Source organism: Macaca fascicularis, chromosome 14 (assembly GCF_037993035.2).
Source record: "Macaca fascicularis isolate 582-1 chromosome 14, T2T-MFA8v1.1".
In the NCBI taxonomy this organism is placed as follows: Eukaryota; Metazoa; Chordata; class Mammalia; order Primates; family Cercopithecidae; genus Macaca; species Macaca fascicularis.
Window position 1 is genome coordinate 55,528,537 of NC_088388.1, and position 15,450 is coordinate 55,543,986.

The 15,450-nt window shown below is 45.3% G+C and overlaps 1 protein-coding gene across 9 annotated transcripts in view; it reads left to right on the top strand.

Moving 5' to 3' along the window:
* Window positions 1-1,767: 1,767 nt before the first annotated feature.
* SBF2 (SET binding factor 2) overlaps window positions 1,768-15,450 on the top strand; it is a 519,142-nt gene continuing 505,459 nt past the window's right edge. For all 9 annotated transcript variants that reach the window (XR_012423398.1, XM_045370372.2, XM_045370373.2 and 6 more), the window contains exon 1: window positions 1,768-1,972. Coding sequence is in view for 7 of the 9 variants with exons in the window: in XM_045370372.2 (XP_045226307.1) it covers window positions 1,918-1,972 (55 nt within the window). In the remaining 2 variants the exon portion in view is untranslated. The remainder of the gene's footprint in view (window positions 1,973-15,450) is intronic.

The following is a 15,450-nucleotide window of genomic DNA, read 5'->3' on the forward strand; positions in this document are numbered from 1 at the left end:
GTAGATAGACACGGTAGTTGTACAGCATTGGGAATGTACTTAATGCCACTGAATTCTACATTTTAAAATGGCTAATTTTACGATATGTGAATTTTACCCTATTTTTAGAAAAGAAGTCGGGAAGGAATATGATAGCTGCCTTAAAAATCTATCATATGAAGATAGATTTTATTTTTTTTCTGGATAGTTCCAGAGAGCAGAATCAGGGGAAATTACAGTAAGACAACTCTAAAATAATAAGGAAGAACTTTCTAACAAGAGGGCTGTTAAACGGTGGAATGGGCTGCCTCCCAAGGAAGTAAGATTATTCTTTGCTGAAAGTGATCAAGTTGGATGATGAGCTCTCAGGGAAGTTACAGAGAGGATTGCTACATGGGGTATGACTGAGGTTTTTTTTTTTTTTTTTTTTTTTTTAATCTCAGGATCAAGCTATCTTCCCTCCACGTTTGCAAATTCAGCTGATTCAGTTTTACCATTTGCAATTGACATAGAGCTCCTGGAGTTAAAGTATTCCTTCAGTTTCAGTTCTAGTGCCCCCCAACCCTCCCAATTTGTAGATGAAACAAGTGTGGCAGAGAAAGGGGAAATAGTAAATTACAGCAGAGTAAATCTGCAGGAGCTGAGATGTCAACTCCCTCAGTTCAGAGTTGGAACCACTGCGGCTTCCTGCTGGTCGTTGGGGAAAATCGCACTTTTACTCATTAAAAATATTTGGTAGGCACTTACTACATACTAGACACTTTGCCAAGAGGCCTTGTCTTATATGTAAATATGAAGAATCAAACCCTCAATTAATAGTGAACAGTGATAAGCAACCACAAAGACAACTTCTAAACCAGAGATTTCCAAAACTTTGGTCTACCACTTGTTCAAATTCTCCTACCAAAACTTCGTGAGAGATTAACAAATGACAAAATAAGTTCACCTGAATGTCGCACCACCTAAATTCGAAATGGTCAATATGAGGTTCAACAAAAAAGCATGCGACTTGGATAATCCCGAGACGGAAGGACGGGACCATTTATTCATTTTTGTGCGTGTTTGAGCAGGGAAGTTGGAAGTCACCACCTGTACGGGCTGCGAGAGCCCTGGGACCGCTGCGAGGGAAGCAAGCCGAGGCGGGCGGGGCTCCCCAGGGAGAGGCCAGCCCAGTTCGGGAGGATCCCGGGGATGCCGCGTTCCTCGGTGGAATCTGGCTCCCCGGGGCGCTCCGGGGGAAGCCCAGGCCGACCGCCCCCGGCCCACCCGGCATTGAAACCCGAGGCGCCTTGGAGAATTGCGCAAAAGCCTCTCCCTCCCCCGTCTGCTCGGTGGCATGTTTCTAAAATTCCCATCTACACAACATAAACAGGAAACATGCAGCAAAAGCCCTGTCGGTGCAAATTCCTTGCTTCCAACCGAGGGCGGGAGAATTTCATCTTTGGTGGTGGTGGGGAGCAGAAGCAGCAGCTTTCCAAGTGACCCCTCAACTCTCCACGTCCCTTCTTGCAAATCCAAACAGAATAGAGAAGGCGGAAGGAAGGACCCCCTGCTTTAGGAAAAACAACGAGGGGGAGGGGGCCGTGAAGTAACATCCAGGCCTCAAACCACCTCCAGGGGCCGCATTGGCAGCGCGTGGCGGGAACGCGCCTGGCCGCCCACTCCCCAAGTGCAGCAGTCCGCGAGGCCAGCCGAGGGTTGGGGTGGGCTCGCCGCCCGGGCTTGGGGCAGCCGAGCCAGCGCGGGTGGGGGCGGGGTAGGAGCGGGCACGAGGCGCCGCGCAAGCGCAGAGCGCGCCTCGGTTGTCAAACATGGCTGAAGCGCTGCCGCTGCCGCTACTGCCGCTGCAGGGAAAATGCTGAGCCCTCCCGGGCCGGGTGGGCGGCGGCGGCGAGGGCGGCGACGGGGACCCGCTTCCCGAGCGCGGCGGCGGCGGCCATGGCCCGGCTGGCTGACTACTTCATCGTGGTAGGCTATGACCATGAGAAGCCAGGTAAGGGTGTGGGGCGGCGCCGCCCCCGGGCCTCCCCGCCCCCCGGCCGCTGTCCAGTGGGCTCCGCGGGGCCGGGCATCGGGGCCGGGCGTCGGGGAGGGCCAGGCCGAGTCTCGGAGGAGCGGGCGGTCGGCGTCCGGCCTTCTCGGCTGGGCCGAGCCTGGCGGTGGGCGTGGGGGCCGGCATGACGGTAGTGGGAGGGAAGAAGCCGCGTCTGCCCAGCCCCTGGGCGCACCCGCTGGGCCGGCCGGAGGCGAGTTGGGGTCTCGCTACCCTCCCGCTGGAGGCTGCCGGGTACCCGGGGCAGAGCCCTGGGATTGGGCCCAGGACCGCAAGGCTGGGAGGGCAGGAGCCAACTGTGCTAAGTTCCTCAGGGATAAACTTCTGCCCTGCATCCTGAATGAGTAACCAGTGACGCAGGGGGTTGTCCTCTCCGAAAGGAAGTGCTGAGAGTACAGTGCTACCTCACCCCTGTGCTGTTGGGGGCCTAGTGACCGTCCTAAGGAACGCGTAGTACCAGGGAAGGGGAAAGGATTCTTTGTACTTTTACACCTTTCTAGGAAATGCTCCCTATTCTTTCAGGACAAATGTGACGGTCACTTAACAATGACATGACTTGTCTTTTAACTAGGGACAGCCAGCTGACCGCTGAAGGTGATCTTGTTTCACTCTAATGTGTTTTCATTGTTCTTTTGTCACAGAATTTTCTTAGGAACAATTGGGCAAATGCATTGTATTTTATACTTTAATTGATGGACTTCCACAACTTAAGAGAATTCGGGGTTCATGCACGTTTATTTCTGTATTTGTATTCTTCTGTATTCCTGTGTAGCTAAGCATAATGTAATAACAAATTGAACTGGGGAACCACTTCTATTTCAGGGCAATTCTAGTCCCACATTTGCAAGGAATTTTAGATATCAGCTCTACAGCCCCTTCATTTTTCAGAGATGCTGAGATTGTGTTTTCCTGATGGTTATAGCCATTGGTAGCCCAGAATGCCGTTGTTCTACCCACTCGTGGTCCACTGTTTCTTTTATCATTCCTCTCCTAAGAACTTCCTCTCCTTTAGTGGGAACTTTTCACGTTCTTTTGTCTCTCACCAGTCATGACCTGATTGAGGTCAGTTGTTAAAGAGAAATATTAAATTTTTAAACTTCTGGCTCCAAAATTTTGTTTCCTAGTAATTTTGCATAGTCTGATGTTTCTTTTCTGTCAAGATTAAGTGTGGGAAATCAGTTTTTTAACCTTGTTTAGTTTTTAGTGACATTGTGCCGCCCCCCCACCCCACACTTTTAAACAATATATTTTTTTTTTGAGACGGAGTCTTGCTCTGTTGCCCAGGCTGGAGTGCAGTCGTGCCATCTCGGTTCACTGCAGCCTCTGCCTCCCAGAGAACAACCCCAGCAGTTCTCTGCCTCAGCCTCCGGAGTAACTGGGATTACAGTTGCCCATCAACACGCCAGCTAATTTTTGGATTTGTAGTAGAGACGGGGTTTTACCATCCTGGCCAGGCTGGTCTTGAACTCTTGACCCTGTCATCCACCTGCCTCGGCCTCACAGAGTGCTGGGATTACAGACTTGAGCCACCACTCCCGGCCAACAGTGTCGAAACAATAACAGACTTGCAAAAAAGTTGCAAGAATGGTAGAAAAAATTCTCCCCCACCCCCAACAATTTGAGAGGAAGCTGTTGACCTGATGCCCTGTCATCCCAGAATACTTTAATGTGCATTTTCTGCAAACAAGAATGTTCTCCTACATGATCACAGTGCAATAACCAAAACAGGAAATGAATAGTGATACAGTACTCCATCTAGTTCTCGGACTGGTTCAAGTTTTGTTGATTGTGCTGTTAATCTCTTTACTGGCAAAAGGATCCAGTTTAGCAATATGTGTTGCATGTTATGTGTCTTTTGTCTCCCTCAATATGGAACATTTCCTTTATCTTCTCCTAACTTTTGTGACCCTGACATTTAACAATTACAGGTCAGTTACTTTGGAGGCTGCCCCTCAATTTGGGATTGTCTGTTCCTTCATGATTAGATACATACGAATATGTGCTTGGGAAGGATATCACAGAAGTGATGCTCACTGCATCCTGTCAGGTGGTGCACAATTTCACTTTGTTTCATTGTTATTTTTACTTTGATTACTTGATATAAGTAATATCTGTCAGTTTTCTCCACTATAAAGTTAATAGTTAATTGTTTTTGTCATGTACTTTGAAACTATGTAAATATCTTGTTCCTCACTAAACTCTTAATCATTTATTGACATCTACATGGAGTCTTGGTTTTGTGTGTGTGTGTGTGTATGTGTGTGTGTATGTGTTTAGTGGATTATATTCTGTTACTATTTGCCGTAGTCCATTCGGGCTGTTACAACAAAAATACCTCAAACTGGGTGGCTTACAAACAATAGAAATTTATTTTTCACAGTCTGGAGGCAGAGAAATCCAAGATTAAGACTGACAGGTTCAGTGTCTGGTCAGAGGACCTGCTTCCTCATAGCCATGTTCTCAATTTAACCTCATAAGGCTTAAGGGTCACATGAGCTCTCTGGGGTCTCTTTAAAAAGGGAACTAATCCCATTCACAAGGGCTCCACCCCCATGACCTGATCACTTCCCAAAGTCCTCACCTCATAATACCATTACCTTGGGTGTTAGGATTTTAACATATGAATTTTGGGAGAGTACATAAACATTCAGACTATAGCATTATTTATTTTGATGTTCAAATTGTTCTTTATTTGGCCAATGAGAGCTGTTCAAGCTGGCTTCTGTGTTCTTATGGTACATCCCCATCACTCTTTGAGAACATCTTTTTACTTTTTGGTACAAGAACCTGTACCTGGCTCATCTTGTACCTTCCCTGCCTTGATTCTGGAATCAGCCATTTAGGGATCCCTGGTTCCTTTGAGTGGAGAATGACATTTGGAAGCTAAGATCTCAATCAAGGCTAGTATGTTTATTGCTGTTGGGTTGTTACTGCTTTCAGGTCCTGTTAATGGTCAGGGCTGGTAAGTATAGGTATGTATGCATAAACATACATATGTATTTATATCTATATTTATTATCTCTGTATATTGAAAACTATGAATTCATACTGATACCTCCAATTTCAATAAAATATTCCAGGATCTATTCTAGTTTTCTCCTTTTTCATATTGTAATGTTCTTCACTGACAGTGAGAAATCTGGCTTCCATTATCCTTAATGTATATACTTATTGTTCAGTCTCCCATCTTCACTACCATCCATTCCTCTCACTGCTGGGACTTGGATTCTTCATTACATCTCCTCCATCCCCCTACCCCATTCTGGATCTAAGAGTCCATACCAGCATGCTTCAATACAGGGACACCCCCCCCCAGCGCTGTGGCTATGACTCCTCATGTTGGTCTCTCCACTGTTGGTGGACACACTTCTTACCCCACTCAGACTCTGACACCCCACGGTGAGCTGCTTCCATTGGAAGACATCCTTCTCACTCTGTTGTACCCCAGTGCCCTTTGCCAGTTTCCCCCTCCTGCCTTAATGCTTGGGCTCTGAAGCAAAATGTTTGGCTCTTCCCCTACCACACATTCTCCCTCCTTAGCTCTCTTCGTCTATGACAATATGACAGGCTCCACCCCAGGGATCCACCTTCACCCCAGGGGTACCATGACAACTGCTTTTCTCACAGCAGGAAAAGGGAAGGAGAAGGAAGATTAATTTTTTAAGTAACACAATCCAGAAGCTTGTATAAATTGTAGAATGTCAATAGTGAAATGTGTAACTTTTTAACTTGGGATAATTCTTCTTTAGTCATGGGGAGGTGCGGGCGGTGGTGTCAGGAGCAGCTGTGGGAATAACAGGCATGCTGGTGGGTCCCCTGTGCCCTGTGTCCCTGAGATAGCCGACTGTACCGCCCCCGCCCTTGTGCCTCTGGCAGGACCTGCCCTCAGGGCCAGAGCCTCCCGGGCTCCTGACCCTGTGTCACCACTCTTGCCCACCAATGCTGCGGGGAGGGTGTGAGTAGGAGGCGGAGCTGGAGGTGCAGTTTGGGGGTCTGGGGCGGGAAGTGGGAGCAGTGCCTGCTTCAGGGACCTGGCCAGCAGCGTGGTCACTGTACCCACCCTGCAGAGGGCACCAGGTTCCTGTGCCTCACAGTGAGGCTCTGAGCAGGGCTGCCCAGGGCCGCATCCCTGGGTTCCACCCTGCATCAGGGTGATTGCCAGGCCTGACACTCCCAAGGGCCGGGCCCAGGACCCACAATCTGCTCCTGGAGGCATCCCCCTAGGCAGGGCCACAAGCTGGGTGAGGGGGAGCTGGTAGAGATGTTGCCTCTGCCCTGGATACCGGCCTGGGCCCAGTGAGAACCTGGAGCCCCTGCTCCAGGCTACAAGGGGGCACACTCCACAGACCTGACGAAAGCCAGGAGCAGGCAGCAGCTCCGCCCTCCTCGGTGTCCTGCAGCCACCCAAGTCAGAGCTGTGGACCCAGTTCTCCCTGTGTTGTTGGGGGCCACGAGTAGGAGTCCCCCACCCCACACAGCTGCAGCTGCCCAAGTTGGGGCTGTGGACCCAGGCCTCTTTGCACTCTTAGGGGCCAGGGAAGGCATCCCTCCTCCCCTTGTAGGCTTGGAGGTGCCTGCTCCAATCTCGGAGCGGGGTAGGGGCCAAACCAGGGTGCTGTCACAGCCCAGCCGGATGTGTACACACTTAGGTCAGCGCTGACACACTAGGCCCCTGCCTCCTCAGCCCCCTCTGGACTTTGGGCCCTGACAAGCACCGTGGGAGGGGTTTGAGGGCAGCTTGGTGCAGGCCTGCAGGTACCCCTTGATGCGAGCAGCCTGGGCTTCATGGATGGCGGCAGGAAGCAGACAGGCTCCTGGGCGGAAGTGAGCAGTTCTCTGGTGAGGCCCCACCTTCAGGCTGGGGAGGGCTTGAAGGCTGGGGGCCAGGCTGCCAGTCCTATGGACTAGAGTGAGGACTTGTGGTACCTTTTCTGGGCCCACCAATAGACAATCGGTGTGCCCTTTTCGCCCTCTGAGGCCCATAAAAGTTGCAGGCTCAGCCCAGAGCAGAGCAGAGAATGGAGAGATGATGAGACAACCAGTTACAGAGAGGAGTTACCCTCTCTGCTGAGAGCTGAAGAGATGATGGACGATCTGCCTGCAGAGAGGAGCCACCCACTCTAGTCTAGGACCTCTCTGCTGAGAGCTGCAGACAGCAGGACAACCAGCTGCAGAGAGAAGCTGCCCTCTCTGCTGATAGCTGAACACCTGTTGGGATGACCAGCTGCAGAGAGGAACCACTCTCACTGCTGAGAAAATACTTGCTGGGGTGACCTGCCTGCATAAAGGAGCTACCCTCTCTGCTAGGAGCTGAACACTCATCAGGATACGCTACTGCAGAGTAGAGCTGCCCACTGTGGGTCTTTGAGCTGTTCTATTGCTCAATAAAGTTCCTCTTTGTCTTGCTCACCCTCCACTTGTTACCTGAGGACCTCATTCTTCCTGGTCACAGGACAAGAACTTGGGACCCTTGAATGGCAAGGGTAAAAGAGCTGTAACACAAGCAGAGCTGAAGCATGCCCATTGCTCACCATGTTGCAGGTGAAGGAAGGGGGAGAAGAGCTGTGGCCCTTCTGGGAGCCCAGACCTGTGTATTTTTTTGTAAAGCCCCAAGCTAGGGCTGTGACTCCATCTTTGGGGCCCTATGGTTCCTGGCATCTTCAAGCTTCTGAGTTTCACTGCATTCCCCGGTGCCGGCCAGGGAAGCTGCTTGTGGTGCACCTGGTCCAGCCACAGCCTTGCAGAGAGCTGGCACTCATGCCAGTACCTAGAGCTGCCCACCCTGTGGCAGCAGCTGGCATGTCTAACTGCGCAGTGGCCAGACTGTACGCTCGCTTACATACCCCTCACCGCTCCACGCCTGACTCCAGTCTTTCTTGGAGGCATGGGGTCCAAGCTGGTAGCGTGAGCTGAGTGTAGCCTACCAGGCCGAGTGGGCAGAACAAGCGTAGCGGATCTGAGCAAAACTCAGGCAGAGGCGCCACCGGCCACAGGTTTCTGGCCAGAAAAGTGACACCCTAAAGATCCCATAACAATGTCTAATAAAGTATAAATTACGTGCAATAAAATTTACTCTTTTAAGTGAACATTTCAGTGAGTTTTGATAAATATATACATTAGTGTAGCCACTACTGCAATCAAGGTATAGATATAGGGCTGGCTGCTGTGACTCATATCTATAATGGCAATGCTTTGGGAGGCTGAGGTTGGAGGATGGCTTTAGGCCAGGAGTTTGAGACCAGCCTGTGCCACATGGTGAGCCCCATCTTTGAAAAAAAAAAAAAAAAGTAGCCTGGTGTGGTGGCACATGTCTGTAGTTCCAGCTACTTGGGATGCTAAGATGGGAGGATTGCTTGAACCTAGGAGTTTGAACCTGCGGTAAGTCATGATCACTCCACTGTATTCCAGCCTGAGTGACAGATTGAGACTCCGTTTCTAAAAATAGGTAGGTAGATAGATAGGGAACATTTTCATGCTTCTAAAAAGTCCTCTCATGCCTCTTTGTAGTCAGTTCCCTTTCTAGCATCTGGCAGTCACTGATCTGTTTTCTGTCTGTATGTTTTTGTCTTTTCTAGAATGTCATATAAATAGTATACAGTTTTTTTGCATCTGGCTTTTCACTTAGGATCATACAGTTGAGATTTATCTATGTTGTATTTACTGACAGTTGTTGCTTTTTATTGCTGAATATGATACGATTTATCCTTTCACCAGTGGAAGGACACTTGAATTTCTAGTTTTGGGCTATGGTGAACATAATTGTTCTGAACATTTGCATACAGATCTTGGAATGTTTATATGTTCCTGTTTTCATTTCTCTTGGGTAAATATGTAGGAGAAGAATTGCTAGGTCGTAAGTGTCTTGTTTGTATGAGACTGACAAACTTTCCTAATTGGCTGTTCCATTTTACATTTTCACTAGCAATGTATGAGAGTTCTAGTTATTTTTAAATTTAATCTATTACTTAAAAATATTTTTGGCTGCTCCGCCTGTGGAGTAGCCATTTTTTTTTTTGTTAACTTCTCTAATAAACTTGCTTTCACTAAAAACAAAAACAAAAAACAAAACAGGCTGGGCACAGTGGCTCACGCTGGTAATCCCAGCACTTTGGAAGGCCGAGGTGGGTGGATCACCAGGTCAGAAGAACGAGACCATCCTGGCCAACATGGTGATACCCCGTCTCTACTAAAAATACAAAAATTAGCTGGGGGTGGTGGCGGGCGCCTGTAGTCCCAGCTACTTGGGAGGCTGAGGCAGGAGAATGGCTTGAACTCGGGAGGCGGAGATTGCAGTGAGCAGAGATCGTGCCACTGCACTACAGCCTGACGACAGAGCAAGACTCTGTCTTTAAAAAAAAAAACAAACAAAAAAAACTTCCCCTAGCTTTATTGAGGTGTAATTTACAAATAAAAATCATATATATTTATGGTGGACAGTGTGATGTTTCATGTATACATTGTGAAATGATTACCACAGTCAAGGTAATTAACATATCCATCACTTCACATAGTTACCCTGTGTGTGTGTGTGTGTATGTGTGTTTATGGTGAAGAAATTTAAAATCTGTCTTGGCAGGGTGCAGTAGCTCATGCCTGTAATCCCAGCACTTTGGGAGGCTGAGGTGGGTGGATTGCTTGAGTCCAGGATTTTGAGACCAGCGTGGGCAACAGGCTTTTTTCCTTCAAAAAAGAGATCTACTCTCTTAACATACCTCATTTGTGGTTTTAGTTTGTGTTTTCCTGGTGACTAATGATGTTGAACACCTTTTCAAGTGCTTGTTGCCATTTATGTATTTTTTTGTAAAGTGTCTGATCAAATTTGTGCTCTTTTTATTGGGTTGTTTGACTTCTTACTGTTACTGGTGGAGGGTGTCCAGGTTCTTGGTATTTTGAAAAAAGAATTGGACAAAATGCACAAACAAAGCAATGACAGAAAAGCCACAGATTTATTGAAATGAAAGTACACTCCATAGGGTGGGAATGGGCTTGAGCAAGCAGCTTGAGAGTGCTGGTTATGGAATTTTCTGGGATTTAAATACCCTGTAGAGGTTTCTCATTGGTTATGCTGTGTATGCCTTATGTAAATGAAGAGGATGAAGTGAAGTTACAAAGTTATTTACTTGGTGTACACCCTATGCAAATAAAGAAGATGTTTCCTGACATAGCTGAAGTGAAGTTACACAATTATTTACTTGGATGTAGAAAGTTGGGGTTTTTCTGTTTGATTTAGTTCTACAAAGTCCTTAGGTTCCCTGCCACCAGACCCTATTCTCCTGCCTCAGTATTATTGAGATTTTTTTTTCTAATTCTAGATACAAGTCTGTCCCTCCCTCCCTTTTTCCTCCCCTCTCCCCTCTCTTCCTTGCCTTGCCTTCCCTTTCCGTTTACCTTTCGTTGCACTCTGTTGCCCAGGCAGGAAGGCAGTGGCACAATCACAATTTGCTGAAGCCTTTATCTCCCGGGCTCAATTCATCCTCCCACCTCAGCCTGCTGAGTAGCTGGGACTACAGGTGCACGCCACCATGCCCGGCTAATTTTTGTATTTTTTGTAGAGATGGGGTTTCACCATGTTACCCAGGCTGGTCTTGAACTCCTGGCCTCAAGCACTCCTTTTGCCTAAACTTCCCAAAGCACTGGGATTACAGCCATGAGCCACCTCACTGGCCAAATGATACACTCTTTATTTTTGTTCCTAAAGTGTCTTTGCAATTAACAATACTTGCAGTTGAATTTTTAAATATTTATATTTTATAATTGGATTAAAAAAAAAAAACCAAACTCAGCTAGGTGCAGTTGGCTCACACCTGTAATTGGGAGGCTGTGCCCAGGAATTTGAGACCAGCTTGGGCAACATAGTGAGACCTCGTCTCTACTAAAAAATAAAAAAACGTAAAAATGAATTAGCCAGGTGTGGTGATGGATGCCTGTAGTCCCAGCTGCTTGGGAGGTTGAGGTGGGAGCATTACTTGAGCCCAGGAGGGCGAGGCTGCAGTGAGCTGTGTTTGTGCCATTGTACTCCAGCCTGGGTAACGGAACAAACTCCAGCCTGGGTGAAAGAACAAGATTCCGTCTCAAAAACAAAAGCAAAAACCCCTTGTCTTTTGAAAAATTTCTTTTACAAACTGGAAAAAAGAGGTAATGCATGCTATTTGAATTATATAGAAAGAAGGGGCCGGGCGCGGTGGCTCAAGCCTGTAATCCCAGCACTTTGGGAGGCCGAGACGGGTGGATCACGAGGTCAGGAGATGGAGACCATCCTGGCTAACACGGTGAAACCCCGTCTCTACTAAAAAATACAAAAAACTAGCCGGGCGAGGTGGCGGGCGCCTGTAGTCCCAGCTACTCGGGAGGCTGAGGCAGGAGAATGGCATGAACCTGGGAGGCGGAGCTTGCAGTGAGCTAGATCCGGCCACTGCACTCCAGCCTGGGCGACAGAGCGAGACTCCGTCTCAAAAAAAAAAAGAAAGAAGGGTGCCTGGTACATCATAGGTAGTTAACAAAGATAACACAGAATGAACACACAGTTGTTGAAAATATGGGGAAAAAAGCTATAAAAAAGGAGGTTGGCAGGTGGATGTGGTTATAAAAGAGTAATCGGGAGGAATTTTTGTGGTGATAAAACTTTTATATTTTGACTGGGTGGTGGATACCTATATCTACATGTATGAAAAAATTGCATAGAACTAAATACACACTTACAACCACAAATGAGTATAGGTAAAACTGAGGAAATGTGAATGAGATTGGTGGATTCTATTATATCCTGGTGGTGATTTTGTAATTTAATTTTGCAAGATGTCACCAATGGGGGGAACTGGGTAAAAGGTACATGGTTTCTGTATTAATTCTTACAATTATGTGTAAATCTGCAACTATCTCAAAATTAAAAGTTCAATTAAAAAAGCTATAAGAAAGATAGATACCCTTACTATCTTTTTAAAAACTATTAATGACATAAGGAAAATTTATTTTATAAAATTTTAGAAAAACATAATGTCCAGTGGCTGTATTATTATATAATTTGAGTGTATCATTTTAACTTAGTCACTTTACTATTGGACCTTGTTTCCAGTTTTGTGTTCTTATAATGCTGTTATGGCTGAGGAGAACATAGCTTGAAAACCACTGATTTTTTATGACAGTTTGGTTTTGATAATTTGAAATTAAGACCTTGTTTTTCTGACTCTGCCTGTGTACTATGGCAGAATAATTAGGAAATATCATTAGCTTCTAATATGTGGTTATTTAGCCAACCATATTTTTCTTATTGTTTTTACTTTCTTTTACTGAGATTTGTCCAGAAAAATTGATAATGACTACCTGGGTTAATTATTTTATATGCCTTTACTTTTTTTTATTTCTGCTGTCCATTAATACATTTATAATTCATTTATCTTGGTGGTATTTCATCTGGAGTCAATTATGTTAATCATTTGAAGTTCTTGTATTTTTTTCATATCAATCTGCTTAAATATATTAGAGAGCCGGGCGCGGTGGCTCAAGCCTGTAATCCCAGCACTTTGGGAGGCCGAGACGGGCGGATCACGAGGTCAGGAGATCGAGACCATCCTGGCGAACACGGTGAAACCCCGTCTCTACTAAAGAAATACAAAAAACTAGCCGGGCGAGGTGGCGGGCGCCTGTAGTCCCAGCTACTCTGGAGGCTGAGGCCGGAGAATGGCGTGAACCCGGGAGGCGGAGCTTGCAGTGAGCTGAAATCCGGCCACTGCACTCCAGCCTGGGCTACAGAGCGAGACTCCGTCTCAAAAAAAAAAAATATATATATATATATATATTAGAGAATGTTTGACATGTTTCTTAGGCATTTAATCAGTATTTAAGCAGTATTTATCTAAGCAGTATAAGTGAGATAAGCTAGAATGTAAATTTATGTATAACACCTGAAATACATTTTGAGACATTGTAAAAAATTGATAATTGATTGTGATTAAACCATTGTAATACATAGCTTGAGTTTTCTCCCCTGAAGTAGTTGGTATTTTCTAGTTGCTGTTTGTTGCCACCTGTCAAGAACCATTTGGGATTCACCGATTTAACAGTTATTTATTGCTTTCCAGGCATTGTGCTAAGTGCTAGGCTAGATACAAATGAGTCAAGATTAAAACTCTATCCCTAACCTAGTCATTAGTGGACAGAATCTTGAAACAAGTAATGATAAATTATTTCAGGAGGATGGACCCACTTTACTGAGGGAAAAAGAGAATACTTCTTATGAGAGGTGATGTTTAAACCAAGTTGTATAGTTTGCATAAACATTCGCTATGTGGAAAAGAGGACAGAGGAGATTATAGGCATAGAGGAAAAATGTGTGTGTGTGAATGTCTTGTTACAGGAATGGAGAAGTGAATGTAGATGGAAACTGAGATGGGCTTTGATGCCTGAGTGGGTTGACAATTGGGAAAAGCTCTGTACATCAGGCTATAGAATTTAGCCTTTAATCTATAGATGGTAGGGTCTGTTGAAAAACGGTAGCTCTTGAAAAGCAATAAACAACAGAAATGTGACTCAAATGGCAATGAACTGAAGGGAGAAAGACCAGTATGAGAAAGCTCAAGCGTTTTTATGGTGGAAATGGCAAGGAAGGTGTGGATGCTAGAGAAATTTGAAAGTTGAGGTTAGTAAAACTTAGTAATGAATGAATGTGAGGGGTAAAGTAGAAAGAGTGGATGAGGCTAACAAAGTTTGTAGCTTGGGTAATATGTGTCGTGATGCTATGGATACAAATAGGGAATTCAGGAGAAGAAATGAATTTGGATGAGGGAAGGAAATGCTGAGTGAAAGGTGACAGTCTATGATCAAGGTAGAGATGTCATTTAGGTGTTTAGACGTGAGTCAGGAGGTAAGGAGAAAAGTGAAGATAGAGATTTAACTTGGCAATTGTCAGTAGCCAGCTGATTGTCAAATATGAAGAAAAACGTGAGATTGCGTAGGAAATGTGCATAGAGTGAAAAGAAGAGTGGCCTCAGAATTGTACTCAGAGAAAAATCAATATTCAAAAGGTAGATAAAGCAGTGGCAGCCTGGAAACTAAATAGAAGTAGTCAGAGGTATTGCAAAAGAATCAATATAGCATGATATGGTCTCATGGAAACCCTGGGTATAGAGAATTTTGAGGAGGAGGAAATAGCAAATGTCAAATGTGCTGAAAATGTCATGTATAATAAGGACTAAAAATAGGCTTATGGATTTAATAATTAGGATAACTTTAGAACATTATAGTAGAGTTGTGGGGGCCGTAGTCATTTTAATGAATGCATGCCCCAAGTCATATGCTATATAAACCTCATGTAGTCCAGTTTGTTTCATTTCTTTTTAGAAGTTTAATATGACCTGCAACTCATGGCTTGTTGAAAATGGAAAGAGGAGTCAGAGGCAACTTCAAAATTGCAGATCTGGGGATCTGGGGTACTTGTGATGTTGTGACTTAAATTGGAAGAATGAGAATGTTTTTCTTTTAAAATTACTTATTTGTGTTTGTGCGCTTGACATAGAATGGTGCTTATTTTGTAGCTATCCAAGTGGAGACTTCAAAAGATGGGACAGGTAAGGACTGGGTGCAAAGACTTGAGAGTCATTAGGGTATATAGAGTTATGAAATTGTGTAGGTGTCCCCAAGAAGTTGGCGTAGAGACAGAAGAATAGAGTACCAAGAACCAAGCTTTGGAAACACTATTGATAAGAGGATGTAAAAGAAAAGGAACCACAGAAGGGTTTGGAGAGTTTGGAAGAGACATTTGGTTCTCCATGGCGATTCTTCTCCTTGATGGTTTTGACTAATCATGTGGACATGCCGAAGAGAGACTCTTTTCAAGTTTCTGACAGCTATAAGCAGTGAGTAAGTTCTAGTCAGTTGGATGTAAGTGGAAATGATGAATGTAGTATCCTATAAGTGTTCTTAAATGGTGAGGGTATGCCTTCCTAGCTTTTCTTTTTCCTAAGACTGGCATTCTGATATGAAGGCTGCAGCCCAGCAGCCATCTTGGGCCAAGAGGGTAAGGCCCAAACCCTAGGTATATCAGAGCAAAAAGCTAGAAAGAACCTGAGTCCCTAATGACTTATAGTGGGATTGTCATAGCAGACCTGGATAGCTACCCTCTGGATTTATTTTATTATTTTAATATGAATTATAAAATTATTTATTTATTTTGACATGAAAGGCTATAATCTTGTATATTTAAACCACTATAAATTTGAGTTTATTGCTTCATGTGGCTAATCTAAATCCAGATACACAGAAGAAGGCGAGATCAGAAAAGTCATAGAAAGTGAAGGAGTATTTCTTAGTGTCAGGTGTGGCAGATAGTGATCAGTAAGATGAGGAGTTAATGAAAAGCTTTGCATTTCACAAAACTTTAGGGCTGAAAGTTAACTGTACACATACTCTATTTCTGTCCAATT